This window comes from Tachypleus tridentatus, chromosome 2 (genome assembly GCF_004210375.1).
Source record: "Tachypleus tridentatus isolate NWPU-2018 chromosome 2, ASM421037v1, whole genome shotgun sequence".
In the NCBI taxonomy this organism is placed as follows: Eukaryota; Metazoa; Arthropoda; class Merostomata; order Xiphosura; family Limulidae; genus Tachypleus; species Tachypleus tridentatus.
In genome coordinates, this window is record NC_134826.1 from 72,784,623 (window position 1) to 72,799,916 (window position 15,294).

Consider the following 15,294-nt stretch of genomic DNA (forward strand, 5'->3'; position numbering starts at 1 on the left):
ATATCAGACAAGACTTAACAGACGGTACTCCAGTGGCTCAATGGTATGCCTGCGGACTTATACTACTAGAAACCGGGTTTCGATACCCGTGGTGAACAGAGCTTTGTGCTTGAAAACAATCAATCAACAACGAGGCTTAGAGGCGGGTATCGTCGACTAGCTGCAATTTCTGTAGTTTATCAGTTTAGAATTAGGGACTGCTATGCGCAGAATAGTCCTTGTGTAGCTTTGCGCGAAATTCTAAAATAAACAAACATGAATTATCTTATGTACGTTAAAATTCAGATATCGCAAACGATTTTGTAAATAAATCTGGGCACGGTTATATTACTTTGACCTTTAATTGTGGTATATAATACTCATGTTTCAGTGTATATTACCCACGGGTCATCATTTCATTGCTTTACTACACAACAGTAAATCTACGGATTTATAAGGATAAAATCAGGGGTTCGCTTCCCGTCGGTGGACACAGCAGATAGCCCGATGTGGCTTTGCTAAGAAAACAAGTACTACAGTAAAAGAAAAACGAAAAAAAAAACCAAATATAAACACAAAATAGGTTGTCCGTCAAAGCTAGTGGACAACTTATTCAGTATATTATTTCCCTCTTAGCACGCGGTTCAAAAATCTCTGGTGCTGCCATTACGGCTGGTTTTTATCTACTTATTCGGCCTTGACTGTGTGCTCTAAACCAGTTTACCTATTTCAGCGGCGTCTTTGAGCATCACCACGCCTACTCGTTTTGAAGAGCCAGTCATGTGGCAGTATAATAACCTTTCTGCCACGTGGTGTTGTGCTAGTTTGTGAAGGAATTGCGAGTAAAATGGGGGTGGAATGATTGACTGAGGTGGGTGAAATTTGAAATGAGTTTTTTTTATATGTGTGGAATTTTGTGGATACAGGATGTAAAAGGATTCCGAACCCTATTTTCATTGTTCGTTCATAATACTACCCTGTTCATCTTTCAGTTGTTACATTCTATAACGATTTTGATAACTCTTAATTACTCGTAGTGTCAATTTTTCGGTCCAACAAAGCATGCATGTAAACAATGATTGTTCTAATATGTAAAATTAAAACCTTATAAATGGTATATTTCCTCAAAGAGGAGCGAGTTTTCCCTGTGGATAGCGAGAGGATTTATCCCCTTAAGGAAAAGTGTGAATTAGCTCCATGACTGACGTTTTAGGTTGATTCCGATATCATAAAATATCTCATACTTTTATCTTTGGGTGCGTCATAGGAGTGACAGACAATCCTTTACCCTGAACGGTAGGGATTTGTTGACTACCTGTTTTGTTTTCTGTTCGATAGCTGACTATACTTGTCGTAAATACAAACTTGAAACTCAATCAGTGGGTTAAGGCGTTCGACTCGTAATCTGAGGGTCGCGGGTTCGAATCCCCGTCGCACTAAACATGTTCCACCTTACAGCCGTGGGGACATTATATTGTGACGGTCAATCCCACTATTCGTTGGTAAAAGAGTAGCTCAAGGGTTGGCGGTGGGTGGTGATGATTAGTTGCTTTCCCTCTAGTCTTAAACTGCTAAATTAGGGACGGTTAGCGCTCTTGTAGCTTTGCGCGAAATTACAAAACAAGTCGCACGCCTAAACACGCTTGGCCATGCCGGGCCCCAGTATTTGAATATAATTTCGCTCTTAATTTTTGATTTAAAAAAATGTAAACATTCAATTTTAACTTATTTACACATTTCAAATGTTCATTACGATATCTGGAACCTTTGGAAAATATGTACGTTTTTACTTATTGCAACGTTCAGTGAAAGATGTAGAAAGAAACCACTTATTTCTTCATGAAAAATACATGACACAACAGCAATTAGGGAATTAATATAGGGGACAGAAGAGAAATTAACTGAAGTTAGTTATGTGTGTTTTGTTATAGCTAAGCCACGTCAGGCTATCTGCTGAGCCCACCGAGGAGAATCGAACCCATGATTTTAGCGTTGTAAATCCGTAAACTTACCGCTGTACTAGCGGGGAGCGATTAATTGAAGTAATATGGAGAACGGAACAAAATTAGCGGAATTAATATAGGTGACACAACAATAAACAGCGAACTTAATATACGGGACACAACAGTAATTGTTGGAATTAATTACAGTATTTATTATATTTCGTATTTGCTCTTTGTGGCTCGTATGTTATTACGAACTCTGTAACCAACAAAGTCATGGTCCCACAAGGACCTCACCGGTAATACTGTGATTCAGTGATTGTTGTTTCTTAATAGGACTGTGATGTTACCAGACATCCGTTTTAAGCCTTCTGAAAAGATAACCACGATTATATCTCGTTATTTCTTGAGCTTAACGTAGTACAGTGAAAGGGTGTTTATTAAGGGATCGTGTTGTCCAAAAGAAGGGATGTGTGTATAATCGCCTAGCATATTCTTCATTAGGAGCTGTTCAGTAACGTGTCACAGATAATTCTAATTTAGATTCCCAGAGATGTTAACACGTCGCAGTAAAGTTACACAAATTTTTAGCAGGGCTGTAGAGGCTCATGTTTAATTTTTTGTCAGAAAGCAACACGTTACTTGAAACTAAATAAAGTATGTGACACTCGTAATATTAATTAAAAACGTATCCACGATGTTCTGTATGAATTTTACTAATATTAAACAGAGCTTACAGCTGTTTCACCGAAACAACTTTCATCACTGAACCTGCATTACTCTTAAAAGTTCATTTTCTTTTATTAAAATACACAAACTGGTACAACGGTAAGTCTTCGGATTTACAACGCTAAAATCAGGGATTCGATTCCCCTCGGTGAACTCAGCAGATAGTCCAATGTAGCTTTGCTATAAGAAAAAAATCACACACACAAACTATCCTTGGATGGTTACATTATAGGAGTGCTGCTCAGTTGTGTCATCTTGGAGGGAGCTTTTCACACAGGTAACGAGATTTCTCTCGCCTATTATTAAAGTTACGAATATTCCAATAAACTGTGTTAACTGCACCTAGAGAGTGTTAACTGCACCTAGAGAACCTTTGAAGAAGGAGAGTCACAAAATTAATCTAACACTAACCGGACTCGTACCCTGTTACATCTAGTGACATTTATTTATAGAGTGGCTTCAATTGTCCACTTGAATAATCTACTGTTCCAAGTGAGGTTTTTGCGACTGTTGTCGTGTCTACAGGTATAGCATTGCTTGTGTGATATGATCTGAGTCCATCTTAAACTATCCATTACACTCACTACGAACCAGCCCACTCCTTCCGCTCGGTCAGGGAGAGAAATCACTCTGTAATTTTAGTCTTTCTTGCAGAGGTCGATCTGTCGTTAATTTGAGAACTAGACTCGTGGAGACAGAAATAAATGAATAAATAAAAAGAAAGAGAGATAGAGAGAAGGTATTCATGACAAATTGACTGTTGGTTTCTAATGTCGACTTTCACATTTGCTTGGCTGTTACTCAGATCTCACAAACCCACGCAAAGACACTAATATAGTGCCTTCGTTTGTTTTTATTTTTTTCTAACCGTCACTGCTCTCTCTTCCTTCTCTTCCTTGAAAGTTTTATAAAATCCTAGTTTTGTGAGGTACCTCGATGTCTGAAACGTACAAACGTGTTTTTACCCACTTAAAGGAAATAAGACAAACCGTTTTAATAGTTAGCGCTTGAACAATTCATAGAATCAGTTAGCACTTACAAAACTGAAATTACGGAAAAAACTGAGACATTAGGGTGTAGAAACTTAGTCTTTGTTATTTTTAATATCGTGTGTACGACATACATGTTCTGGTACGACCTAGTGAGTACGGCACTCGACTTGCAACTTACGGGTAGAAGGATCTAATTCTGTCGCCGAACATGCTCGTTCTTACAGCTGTGAGGTAGTTATAATGTAATGGTCAATCTCGCTACTCAAGATTAGGGTCGGCTAGCGCAGACAACCCTTGAACAGCTTTGCGCAAAATTCAAGACGAACTGGTTTGGTTTGTTTGTTTTGAATTTCATGCAAAGCTACACGAGGGCTATCTAGGCTAACCGTCCCTAATTTAGCAGTGTAAGACTAGAGAGAAGGCAGCTAGTCACCACCACCTACTGCCAACTCTTGGGCTACTCTTTTACCAACGAATAGTGAGATTGACCGTCATATTATAAGGCCCCCATGGCTGAAAGGGCGAGTATGTTTGGTGTGACGGGGATTCGAACCCCCTACCCTCGAACTACAAGTCGAGTGCCTTAACCACTTGGCCATGCCGGGCCCCAAACAACTGTGTTTTGGTTTTAGACTGAGTGAAGTACTGAACAATAATAAACCTAAAACTCGTAGCAGAAGAACTCCGATGAAAGTGAAATTTCAAATATTGTAATTATGATAAAGTAAAACCACTGTTATAACATATTTTAATTCATCTCGCCTATTTTGTCGTGATTGGCCATCTCGCCTTTGCCATGTATGGTGCTCTATTACAACTTTGTCTCAATGTCACTTTGAAGTGACACGAATTAAAGTGCTCCTGATTGTCTAGGAACTGCTGAAGATCTATCGTACGAATAGGAGTCAGCCAATCACAGTAGACTGTCGTGAATTAGATACAAGTAACTCCAAATGCCATTATCAAAAAGTGGAACCGCTTCCAATATCACTGTTTCTAGGACATCAGGAGAAAGCGGTCCACAGTTCGAGCAGACAACTGTTACCAATAGATCCTTGTTTGCCGCACTTGTAGAGCACTTGTTGTGAAACAGAATCCGATCTTGCAGTCGCAATTCCATGTGGGCATCTTGTCCAGAAACACTTCACCGGGCTGTTTATTAAACTCTCACTAAGGTATGTAGCGTTCATTCATTTACAAATTTCTCACACGCAGAGAGGAGTAACATTCATTGTACAAGCGACCTTTCACCCGGATAACAGACCTATGCCCAGTCTGAAAAGTAGCTGTGAACAGATCCAAATCTGTAATTACGAACATGACCCATATAGCGATGTGAAAGTAAATGTGGGTATTAATAAGCACTGATGGGCGTATAGATACGTATGGCCTACAGGAAGGTACAATTAATACTACGTAGTGTAAAGGTCACATATTACAACGCTTTGTATGAATACATACACACGCGTATATAAATACGCAAGTTCAGTTGACCCTCATTTTTCATCAATTATTTCGACCCCCAGTGGTACAGCAGCATGTCTCATGTCTGCGAATTCACACCGCTAGAAACCGGGTTTCGATATCCGTGGCGGGCAGAGCACAGATAGCTTGCCCACTGTATAGCTTTGTGCTTAATTAGAAACAATGAATCAACCAGTTCATTAATGGTTACTAATACCCATCTCCACTGTACTTATGTTGCCTCATACATGAGATGGACAGTCTGGAGTATTGGCATGTTCACTGGACTTCACATCCATTGAGCATACGTTGGATTCTCTTGGGAGATGATTCGAATTTTACCAAGTGGCTCCACACATTAAATATATTCTGCTAAGAAGAATGCTTGAAGACACCTCTAGTAATAAGTATACAACACCAGTTCTAAACCTCCCGTACGTCATTTTGAAGTCAAATGTACAAGCCACTTTTACCAATGTCCATTTATGGAAATAGGCTGAATGACCAATCATTATAATTTCAAATCACAATAGTAATTACCAGATACATAATTTTCACGTGATTTGATAATAGAAGTTTTGTTTTAGACGTGATATAATGAATTTACAGTTATCTTATAAATAGTTCTGTGCAGCGTGTTATACGACTGAATGTAAAACACATTGATAAATGTTTTAAATAATTTCTCAAGACTGTCCGAAATCTACTAGTGATAAGACCTTGTCAAAGCGGTTGTCAATTCATCTATCTATTATTACTTCATTGCTAAGAAGTAATCCAATTACATAGATCAAAATAATAATAAAAAATAAACTTATAATTATATGGTTGTTGTTAAGCACAAAGCTATTGTATGTGTGCTGCGCCCACTATAGGTATCGAAGCCTGATTTTTAACGCTTGAAGTCTGTAGAAGTATCATTGAGCCACTGAGGTAAAAGTAACGTATGCATTAATGAAGATAACTCTTAAATAAAGCTGGCTAGACATATTTTGTAAAACTGAATACAATTGAAACCTTGTAAACAAAAAATAAACCCATACTGGAATTCAACTGCAATCAAATTATTGTTTTGTCATTGTGAGCCTGGCCTGGTGGTTAGGGTGCCAACTAGTAATCTGAGGATTGCGGGTTCGAATCCCCGTCACACCAAATATGCTCGCCCTTTCAGTCTTGGGGTCGTTATAATGTGACGGTCAATCCCACTATTCGTTGGTAAAAGAGTAGCCCGAGAGTTGGAGGTGAATGGTAATGACTATCTGCCTTCTCTCTAATCTTACATTGTTAAATTAGGGACAGCTAGTGCAGATAGCCCTCGTGTAGCTTTGCGCGAAATTCAAACAAACAAACTGTAATTGTTTGCTTGAATAGTATATACGATTAATTATTTGATTACAACAGTATGGCACGTTTCTGTCGTAAATGTTTCTGTTTTTAGAATGTACTCTGCTCATTTCATTGCCCTGTCCCATACTCTGTATATAAAATAATTCTGTTTGAATCACGCATGCGCAAATATTAGGGTTACTCATTAATTTGAAAACAAAAGGAGAATTACAGTCTCAGTGGATCAGCGTAAAGTTTATGAATACTAATGCTAAAATCCGTGGTTCGATTCTCCACGGTGAACAGATTTAAGAAAACCACAACAACGGGTACTGGCATGGTGATTAGGGCACTCGAGTCGCAATGTGCGGGTTGCTGGATCAAATTGCATCACCGAATATGCACGCCCTTTCAGTAGTTGGGGCGTTATGATGTTCAATAAATTCTGGGTGGTAGAAGAGTAGCAGCTTAAGAGCAAACAGTGGGTGGTGTTGATTAGCTCGGTAGGTGGTGTTGATTAGCTGCCTTTGCTATGGTCTGTCGTCTCAAAATAGGGTACGGTTAGAGCAGTTAGCCCTTGAGTAGCTGTGCGCGAAATTCAACAAACAAACTCACAATCTTCGCCCAATATTTGGAGCTTTGGGCAGGATGTAAGGGCACAGATCGCCATTAGTCATATACTATATGTGAAGAGTTTGTGGATGTTGGCGTGCCCCCTTTTTTTCTTTGTTGTTGTTTTTTCCCTGACACACGCAATGTCTGGTTTAGAGATGTATTTTCTTTGTTTGAGCCGTAGCGAATTATATTTTCAGTTGTCAGCATCAGACAGCAACACTCCTACAGCGTCCACCGTGTACAAACAAACCCTATCCATCCACCTGTTACTTCTTCGGCGATACCCTGGAAAAATGGGAAACACAGAACTTAAGATCCGATGTTCTTTATTGAATTCATGACGATCTCCTCTCGAAGGAACTTCACGTTCCGCCTCCACGTGCAGTTGATATTTCTGCACGGGTGAGAGTGTACTTTGGTGTACCGTTAAAGCCATTCCGAGTCTAGGCAGTTCACGAGCGTGAAGCGAACAGGGAAGTTGGGCTGAACTTAACAGGGGCGAACCTCGTGCGAAGGAACAGGATATATTATAGGTAGTAAAGACTGCTAGTTAAGACAGTGCATCGCGGTTCGTGTAGCGGGATTGTGTGCCGGTGGGGTTTGGGATATGGTCCTGGAACCTGTCAAGAATGTTTAAATCTCTCCAGTACTGAAGACCCTTTCCACGGGTGTTTTTGGCAATCTACCAATGTTCGTGAGAACTGTGATTTCAGCCCTCATTGAAGTGCTGTTACCGCATTCATCCTCGCTGGTCGCTAGCACGTAACAGTCTTGTCCCCCTGTCTTACTACGTGAGTCAATTGATATCTGTGGCCGTCATCACTCGAGTGGCTGTAGTGGGTGAGTTTGTTTGGACTGTTCTTAAAGTATGGCCAAATTTAAAAAGGTCATGGTGGAAAGAAAAATGCACACTTCAAAGTGGCTTATTCTTACTGGTAAGCATTTGTTTCAGGTCAGCTTAGTGTTCGAGCCAATAATAATCATATTTTCACTTCTCGCGTGGCAACCATCTTTGATTATAATTATTGACCAAGAATAGTGTGATAAAATATGCGAGCGTATATTAGTAATTGGTGGCATTTTATAATATTCTTGTAACCGAGACTAATAGCATGAAAATGAAGGTAAATATTCTAACGTGTACACCTTGTTGTAATAAAATATAATGTAGGTGTTGACTGATTGAACAGCTGCGCGTGACGACTTTAAAATCATGTTAAATACCTGTACATATTTAATGAAACTCCTGAGAGTAAGTAAGAATTATCAGCTCACTTACATATTTGTAATGCATTCATGCTTTAACTAATAATATATAAATCGATAGTCAAAGTATTATTCATTTTGAAGATTGTGTGTGTCTTCAGTAAACAAGTGAAGACTGTTGTGACAATTTAAAATTGATATACTTAAGGATACTCTTATATATTTATATGTCTGTATTTCTTATTATTACACGTTACAACTGATATACCAAGGGATACTGTTATACATTTATATGTCTATATTTCATATTATTACACCTTACAATTGATATACTAAAGGATACTGCTATATATTTATATGTCTGTATTTCATATTATTACACCGTACAATTTATATACTAAAGGATACTGCTATGCATTTATATGTCTGTATTTCATATTATTTCATCGTACAATTGATATACTAAAGGATACTGCTATATATTTATATGTCTCTATTTCTTATTATTACACCTTACAATTGATATACCAAAATATACTGTTATATATTTATATGTCTATATTTCATATTATTACACCTTACAATTGATATACTAAAGGATACTGCTATATATTTATATGTCTGTATTTCATATTATTACACCTTACAATTGATATACTAAAGGATACTGCTATATATTTATATGTCTGTATTTCATATTATTACACCGTACAATTTATATACTAAAGGATACTGCTATGCATTTATATGTCTGTATTTCATATTATTTCATCGTACAATTGATATACTAAAGGATACTGCTATATATTTATATGTCTCTATTTCTTATTATTACACCTTACAATTGATATACCAAAATATACTGTTATATATTTATATGTCTGTATTTCTTACTTATTACACGTTACAATTGATATACTAAAGGACGCTGTTATATATTTATGTCTGTATTTCTTATTATTACACCTTTCAATTGATATACCAAAATATACTGTTATATATTTATATCTCTGTATTTCTTACTTATTACACGTTACAATTGATATACTAAAGGACGCTGTTATATATTTATGTCTGTATTTCTTATTATTACACCTTTCAATTGATATACTAAAGGATACTGTGATATATTTATGTCTGTATTTCATATTATTACACCTTACAATTGATATACTTAAGAATACTCTTATATATTTATATGTCTGTATTTCTTATTATTACACGTTACAACTGATATACCAAGGGATACTGTTATACATTTATATGTCTATATTTCATATTATACACCTTACAATTGATATACTAAAGGATACTGCTATATATTTATATGTCTGTATTTCATATTGTTACACCGTACAATTTATATACTAAAGGATACTGCTATATATTTATATGTCTCTATTTCTTATTATTTCACCTTACAATTGATATACCAAAATATACTGTTATATATTTATGTCTGTATTTCTTATTATTACACCTTTCAATTGATATACTAAAGGATACTGTGATATATTTATATGTCTGTATTTCTTACTTATTACACGTTACAATTGATATACTAAAGGACGCTGTTATATATTTATGTCTGTATTTCTTATTATTACACCTTTCAATTGATATACCAAAATATACTGTTATATATTTATATCTCTGTATTTCTTACTTATTACACGTTACAATTGATATACTAAAGGACGCTGTTATATATTTATGTCTGTATTTCTTATTATTACACCTTACAATTGATATACTAAAGGGTACTGTTATATATTTATATGTCTGTATTTCTTATTATTACACCTTACAATTGATATACTAAAGGATACTGTTATATATTTATATGTCTGTATTTCATATTATTACACCTTACAATTGATATACTAAAGGGTACTGTTATATATTTATATGTCTGTATTTCTTATTATTACACCTTACAATTGATATACTAAAAGATACTGCTGTATATTTATATGTCTGTATTTCTTACTTATTACACGTTACAATTGATATACTAAAGGACGCTGTTATATATTTATGTCTGTATTTATTATTACACCTTACAATTGATATACTAAAGGATACTGTTAGATATTTATGTCTGTATTTCTCATTATTATACATTACCAAAGGATACTGTTATATATTTATATGTCTGTATTTCATATTATTACACCTTACAATTGATATACTAAAGGATACTGTTATATATTTATATGTCTGTATTTCATATTATTACGTAAACCTTACAATTGATATACTAAAGCATACTGTTATGTATTTATATGTCTGTATTTCATATTATTACACCTTACAATTGATATACTAAAGGATACTGTTATATATTTATATGTCTGTATTTCATATTATTACGTAAACCTTACAATTGATATACTAAAGGATACTGTTATGTATTTATATGTCTGTATTTCTTTTTTGATTACACACTACTTTGTATAGACTGTATTTAGTTTATTCTACACATTATTGTAGACTATTTAGTTTGGAACAATAAGGTTTCTTACAACCCATGTTCTCGCGCTGTATTTAGTTTACTTTATGTACCATAGTTATACGACGTCCGTTCTCGGCTCTCCTTTTTCGTGGTCACTCCAATCTGTCTTGAAGTCAAATGTGAAAGCCACTTTTATCAATGCCCACTTATTGACATAGGTTGAATGACCATTAATTTAAATTTCAAATCACAATAGTGATTACCAAGTGCCTAATATGCATAATTTGATTAATTGTGTTTTGGTTTAGATATGATGTAATAAGTTCGATAGTTATTCTATAAATTTATATTTTTACGATTTACGATACGAATGTGGAACACATCGTAGATGTTTCAGATTGGTCCGAAACGGAACGATATATAATAGTATTGTTTTGAATACTAATGTTATTTTACTGTAGAACTGATTTAGTGCCTATTGTTTAATATTTGTAATGTTTGTTTGTTTGTTTTGGAATTTCGCACATAGCTACTCGAGGGCTATCTGTGCTAGCCGTCCCTAATTTAGCAGTGTAAGACTAGAGGGAAGGCAGCTAGTCATCACCACCCACCGCCATCTCTTGGGCTACTCTTTTACCAACGAAAAGTGGGATTGACCGTCACATTATAACGCCCCCACGCCTGGGAGGGCGAGCATGTTTGGCGCGACTCGGGCGCGAACCCGCGACCCTCAGATTACGAAGCGCACGCCTTAACGCGCTAGGCCATTTAATATTTGTAGGTGATGTAATATTATTGTGTTTTACACAGTAATGTCTAGCTATGTTAAATATTTTACCTTTGACATTACAGTTTTTTCGTAGTGATGTTACCGAAATAGTAAACAAAAAAGTTTTAGTTCAATAAAATATTATAACAAATACAGAAACCGGTAGAAAAGGCCTTTTTTACGAAATAGGCGTATATTCACATATTGTTTTACAGCGTGACTGTAACAGCATTAACTGTTGTTTATTAGACGCGCTTCGCTAACGTTGTCTGTGACCGAAAAGCGTTGTGCTTGTATACATTGTTTTGAACAAATATAACTTAACTCGGAGTGTTTCTTGGCCTTTACACTGCTTATTGTTCACCAGTTCTCTGGTCATCTACGTTTTCTTATGAGTGTTCAAGTGTAATGTTTAACATCTCCTGTACATGTAGATGTGCTACTGAACGCTCTTTGATCTTTTATTTGGTCTTGTTCTAACGTTTTGTTTGTTTCTGATTTTCTTACATCTGCAGGTATTATGAGAGTATTGTCGATTTTGTTCAAAAGGTACACGGAACTGTTAACTTTTAAAAGTTCTATAAGCAAATCTGTATATTTCTATATATATGTTTTCGTGAATGATTAACAACCCTACCGTATAACGAAAGTACGTTTTTATACATTTATAATACTGAGTTACTTTAACATTAGATAATATTGGTAGGTAATCATATAATTTATTGAATGGCTTGTTTCATTTTTACCTTTGATATAATCCAGGCATTTAAAAAGTTGAAACTTTTTGTCTCGCGTATGTTTTCTATCTACTGACGAACCAAAAAGCCGTAGAGGTCTGATCGAGGGCAGTAAAGTCATAGCTAGTAACTATGGCAACACTTCGGCACGTTCATTTCTTCACATATTTTTTCTTTCTTTAGGGTAAACCTTTGGTTCGTTCAAGAGATGTGCGAGTTTAAAACATATCATTACAGGAAGAGGGGGTGTATCGTTTCTTTACAAGTTTGACACTTTGGACAAGTGATGGACGTTGGTGGCAACCTGTATGTCCAACTGACAGACAGAGAAAAGTGTTTCGTTATCGTCACTGCTCGAATTCAGAAAAACTTATGAATTATAGGACTTAACACATATTTGATAAATAAAGTAGATAACAAACTTTCTGTAATTTAGGACGTGATATTGCTCTCGGCTGTAAATTGGTAAGCTGATATTAAAAAAAATCTCTTGTACGTTGGACACACGTGTGCAGCGGAACGTCCTATAAAATTTCTTTTTTTTTTTAAGTTCTTATATCGAATTCAAAAGCCTTCTAGAGCCGAGACAAAGAACGATGAATCCACGAACATGTGTGATGGTGTAACAGTTCAATGTGTTTAGAGTTTGGCTGAGTTTCATGTTGAATTAATTCTCTGTTCCTTAGTTTCATACCGGTCTTAGAGAGTCCACTTCAGTAAGGTAAAGAATTAGCCAGAATTATTATTACTATTCGTTTATTATTATATTGTCAATTATGTATCAGTTGTTTATACTTGTCATAATACATTAGTATTAGGCCTGTCACGTATATAATAAATTTCATTACTATATGTATTTCATATAATTCTTGAGGAGCTTTCAAGAATTGGAAGAGTGCGTAATTACAGTATTTTAACCACACTGTGTTCGCTCTGTCCATTGCCAACGACGCGTTTCGCTGAATCCAGAGTTCATCAGGCCTGCTGGGACACACCAGACACATAAGTACTCCGAACACTATTCATATAAGCCATTTGTTACAACAGCAGTTGAACATATTTTCCACGCTATCGAAACATTGTTACAAATAATTATTAATGATAATACTTGTGCCTCAGACATTTTATTCCTTGTGGTATTTTGTATTAGAATGCACAAAGTTTACGAAATTTAAAACCAATCAGGATCACTTCTGCTGCCTTACCTATGGTTAAGTCACCTGCCTAGACTACTTGCGTCCGAGGTTAGGTACATATAGTTCTGAACGACCCTACTGGCTGTGTGGGGCACCTCAATGGCTGCGAGGTTAAACATAAGTAGATTAAACCCATTCCATAGCACGTGAGATACCCAAGAACCATCACTAGTACAAAACACTCTTTGAGCCGAATAGTATGGTAAAAGAAAAGGACAAATGAATCGACTTATCTAGTAAAGGGCACCACATCTAACGACGCTTTCGAAACCTGGGTGTCGGAGACAAGTGCTAAAACTCACGTAGGTGACGATACTAGCACGCTGTATATAAACAAATGCAGAAGTTTACCAAAAAAACCTCAACACATAGAAACCGCTGTCTGAGACGGGGTTCTGGGGATGACAGATCCACCCACCTCAGGTTTCCCATCCTTTACGTAGTACTATCTACACCCACCCCTTTCCTCACGTGTGTGGTGCCGTCGTTCTTACCACTCTACTTCCTTTTATGCGTAGTTTAATGAAGTTTAAAAAGCTTCCCACGCGCGCACGTACACAGTTACTATTTAATTAATCAGATACTTGTCATAAGACACTAGTATTATACCTATTATGTACCTTTCTCATCTTTTACGTTTTCGTTATTAACCAGAGTTTACGACTTGTTCTTTTCTCTAACTGTTCCATTAGTATAAGAATCATTATACCAACATTTTTATTAATTGATACTTCTAAATTCTCAATCTCGGGTCTCACGATATGATAGCGGTAAATCTCGGGACTTGCAACGCTACAATCCGAAGTTCGATTCCCTACTGTGGACACAGCTGCTAGCCCAATGTGGCTTTGTTCTAAAATGAGTCGACTCATTCAACCCCGAATTTTCTACTTTAAGCACCTGCTAGCTGGATGTTAATGTAACGCTACAGTACGTGGTTCGATCCTCGCGGTGAGCATGGCAAGAATAGCACTTTTACAATTTTGTACCAAATAACAATGAAACATATTATTCTGTGTATTAGTGCCCAGATCATTAGCTACCATTTTGTTGTCTGGTTTGTTTGTTTGTTGTTTTTCATTTTTTTATGTGATTAAGTTGTTTTGTTTTAAATCTTTAATTGTTATTTGCGTGACGTCTGATGTAAAAAACAAAAGAAATGTTAATAGTCTGTCAGAAGTCCATTAAGAGGGACAAAATTATAACATACATAAAATTATAAGTTGAATTATAATCCTACGTATAACTGGAATGATGTTCGCACTCCAGATGACAAAAGCAAGATATCCGTCTTGTGAGCATCCACCCGAAGCGCGAATTGGCGATTGTATCTCCTCCTAGTAGCTTAGCAGTACGTTCGGTAACGTATTACACTAAACAGTTGGTTTCGGTACCTCTAGTGGGCAGAGTAAAGATAGCTTTGTGCTTAATAACAAATAAACAAAACAATCGATCGTGTTTTTCCTACAGTAATGAGTTTATTGAATAATCGGGTGTGGTATACACGTTCCCGTAGATGTAACTTTTGTAAATTCAAAATTAATGAAAGGTTATATTAGGACATGAAAAGTTGCTTCCCTTATATGTACAGAGCCAGGTGGTTAAGGCCTCGACCCGTAATCTGAGGGTCGCGGGTTCTAATTCCCATCACACCAAACATGCCCGCCCTTTCAGCCGTAGGAGCGTTATAATGTGACAGCCAATCCCATTATTCGTTGGTAAAAGAGTAGCTCAAGAGTTGGTGGTGGGTGGCGATGACTAGCTCCCTTCCCTCTAGTTTTGCATTGCTAAATTAGGGTTGGCTAGCGTAGATAGCCCTTGTGTAGCTTTGCGCAAAATTCAAAACAAACTAACAAACCAAACCGTTATATCTAATTGTAAAA

At 36.3% G+C, this 15,294-nt stretch overlaps 1 protein-coding gene across 5 annotated transcripts in view; it reads left to right on the forward strand.

The window, feature by feature from the left end:
- LOC143244214 (homeobox protein cut-like) overlaps positions 1–15,294 on the forward strand; it is a 316,853-nt gene that overhangs the window by 214,045 nt on the left and 87,514 nt on the right. The window contains exon 1 of one of the 5 annotated variants that reach the window (XM_076488462.1): positions 7,319–7,983. The exons of 3 other annotated variants lie outside the window; for them this stretch is intronic. In XM_076488462.1, the coding sequence (XP_076344577.1) occupies positions 7,917–7,983 (67 nt within the window). In that variant the 5' untranslated portion in view covers positions 7,319–7,916. Of the gene's footprint in view, positions 1–7,318; positions 7,984–15,294 lie in introns of those variants that run through there. One more of the 5 variants, XM_076488463.1, reaches the window with a different exon arrangement.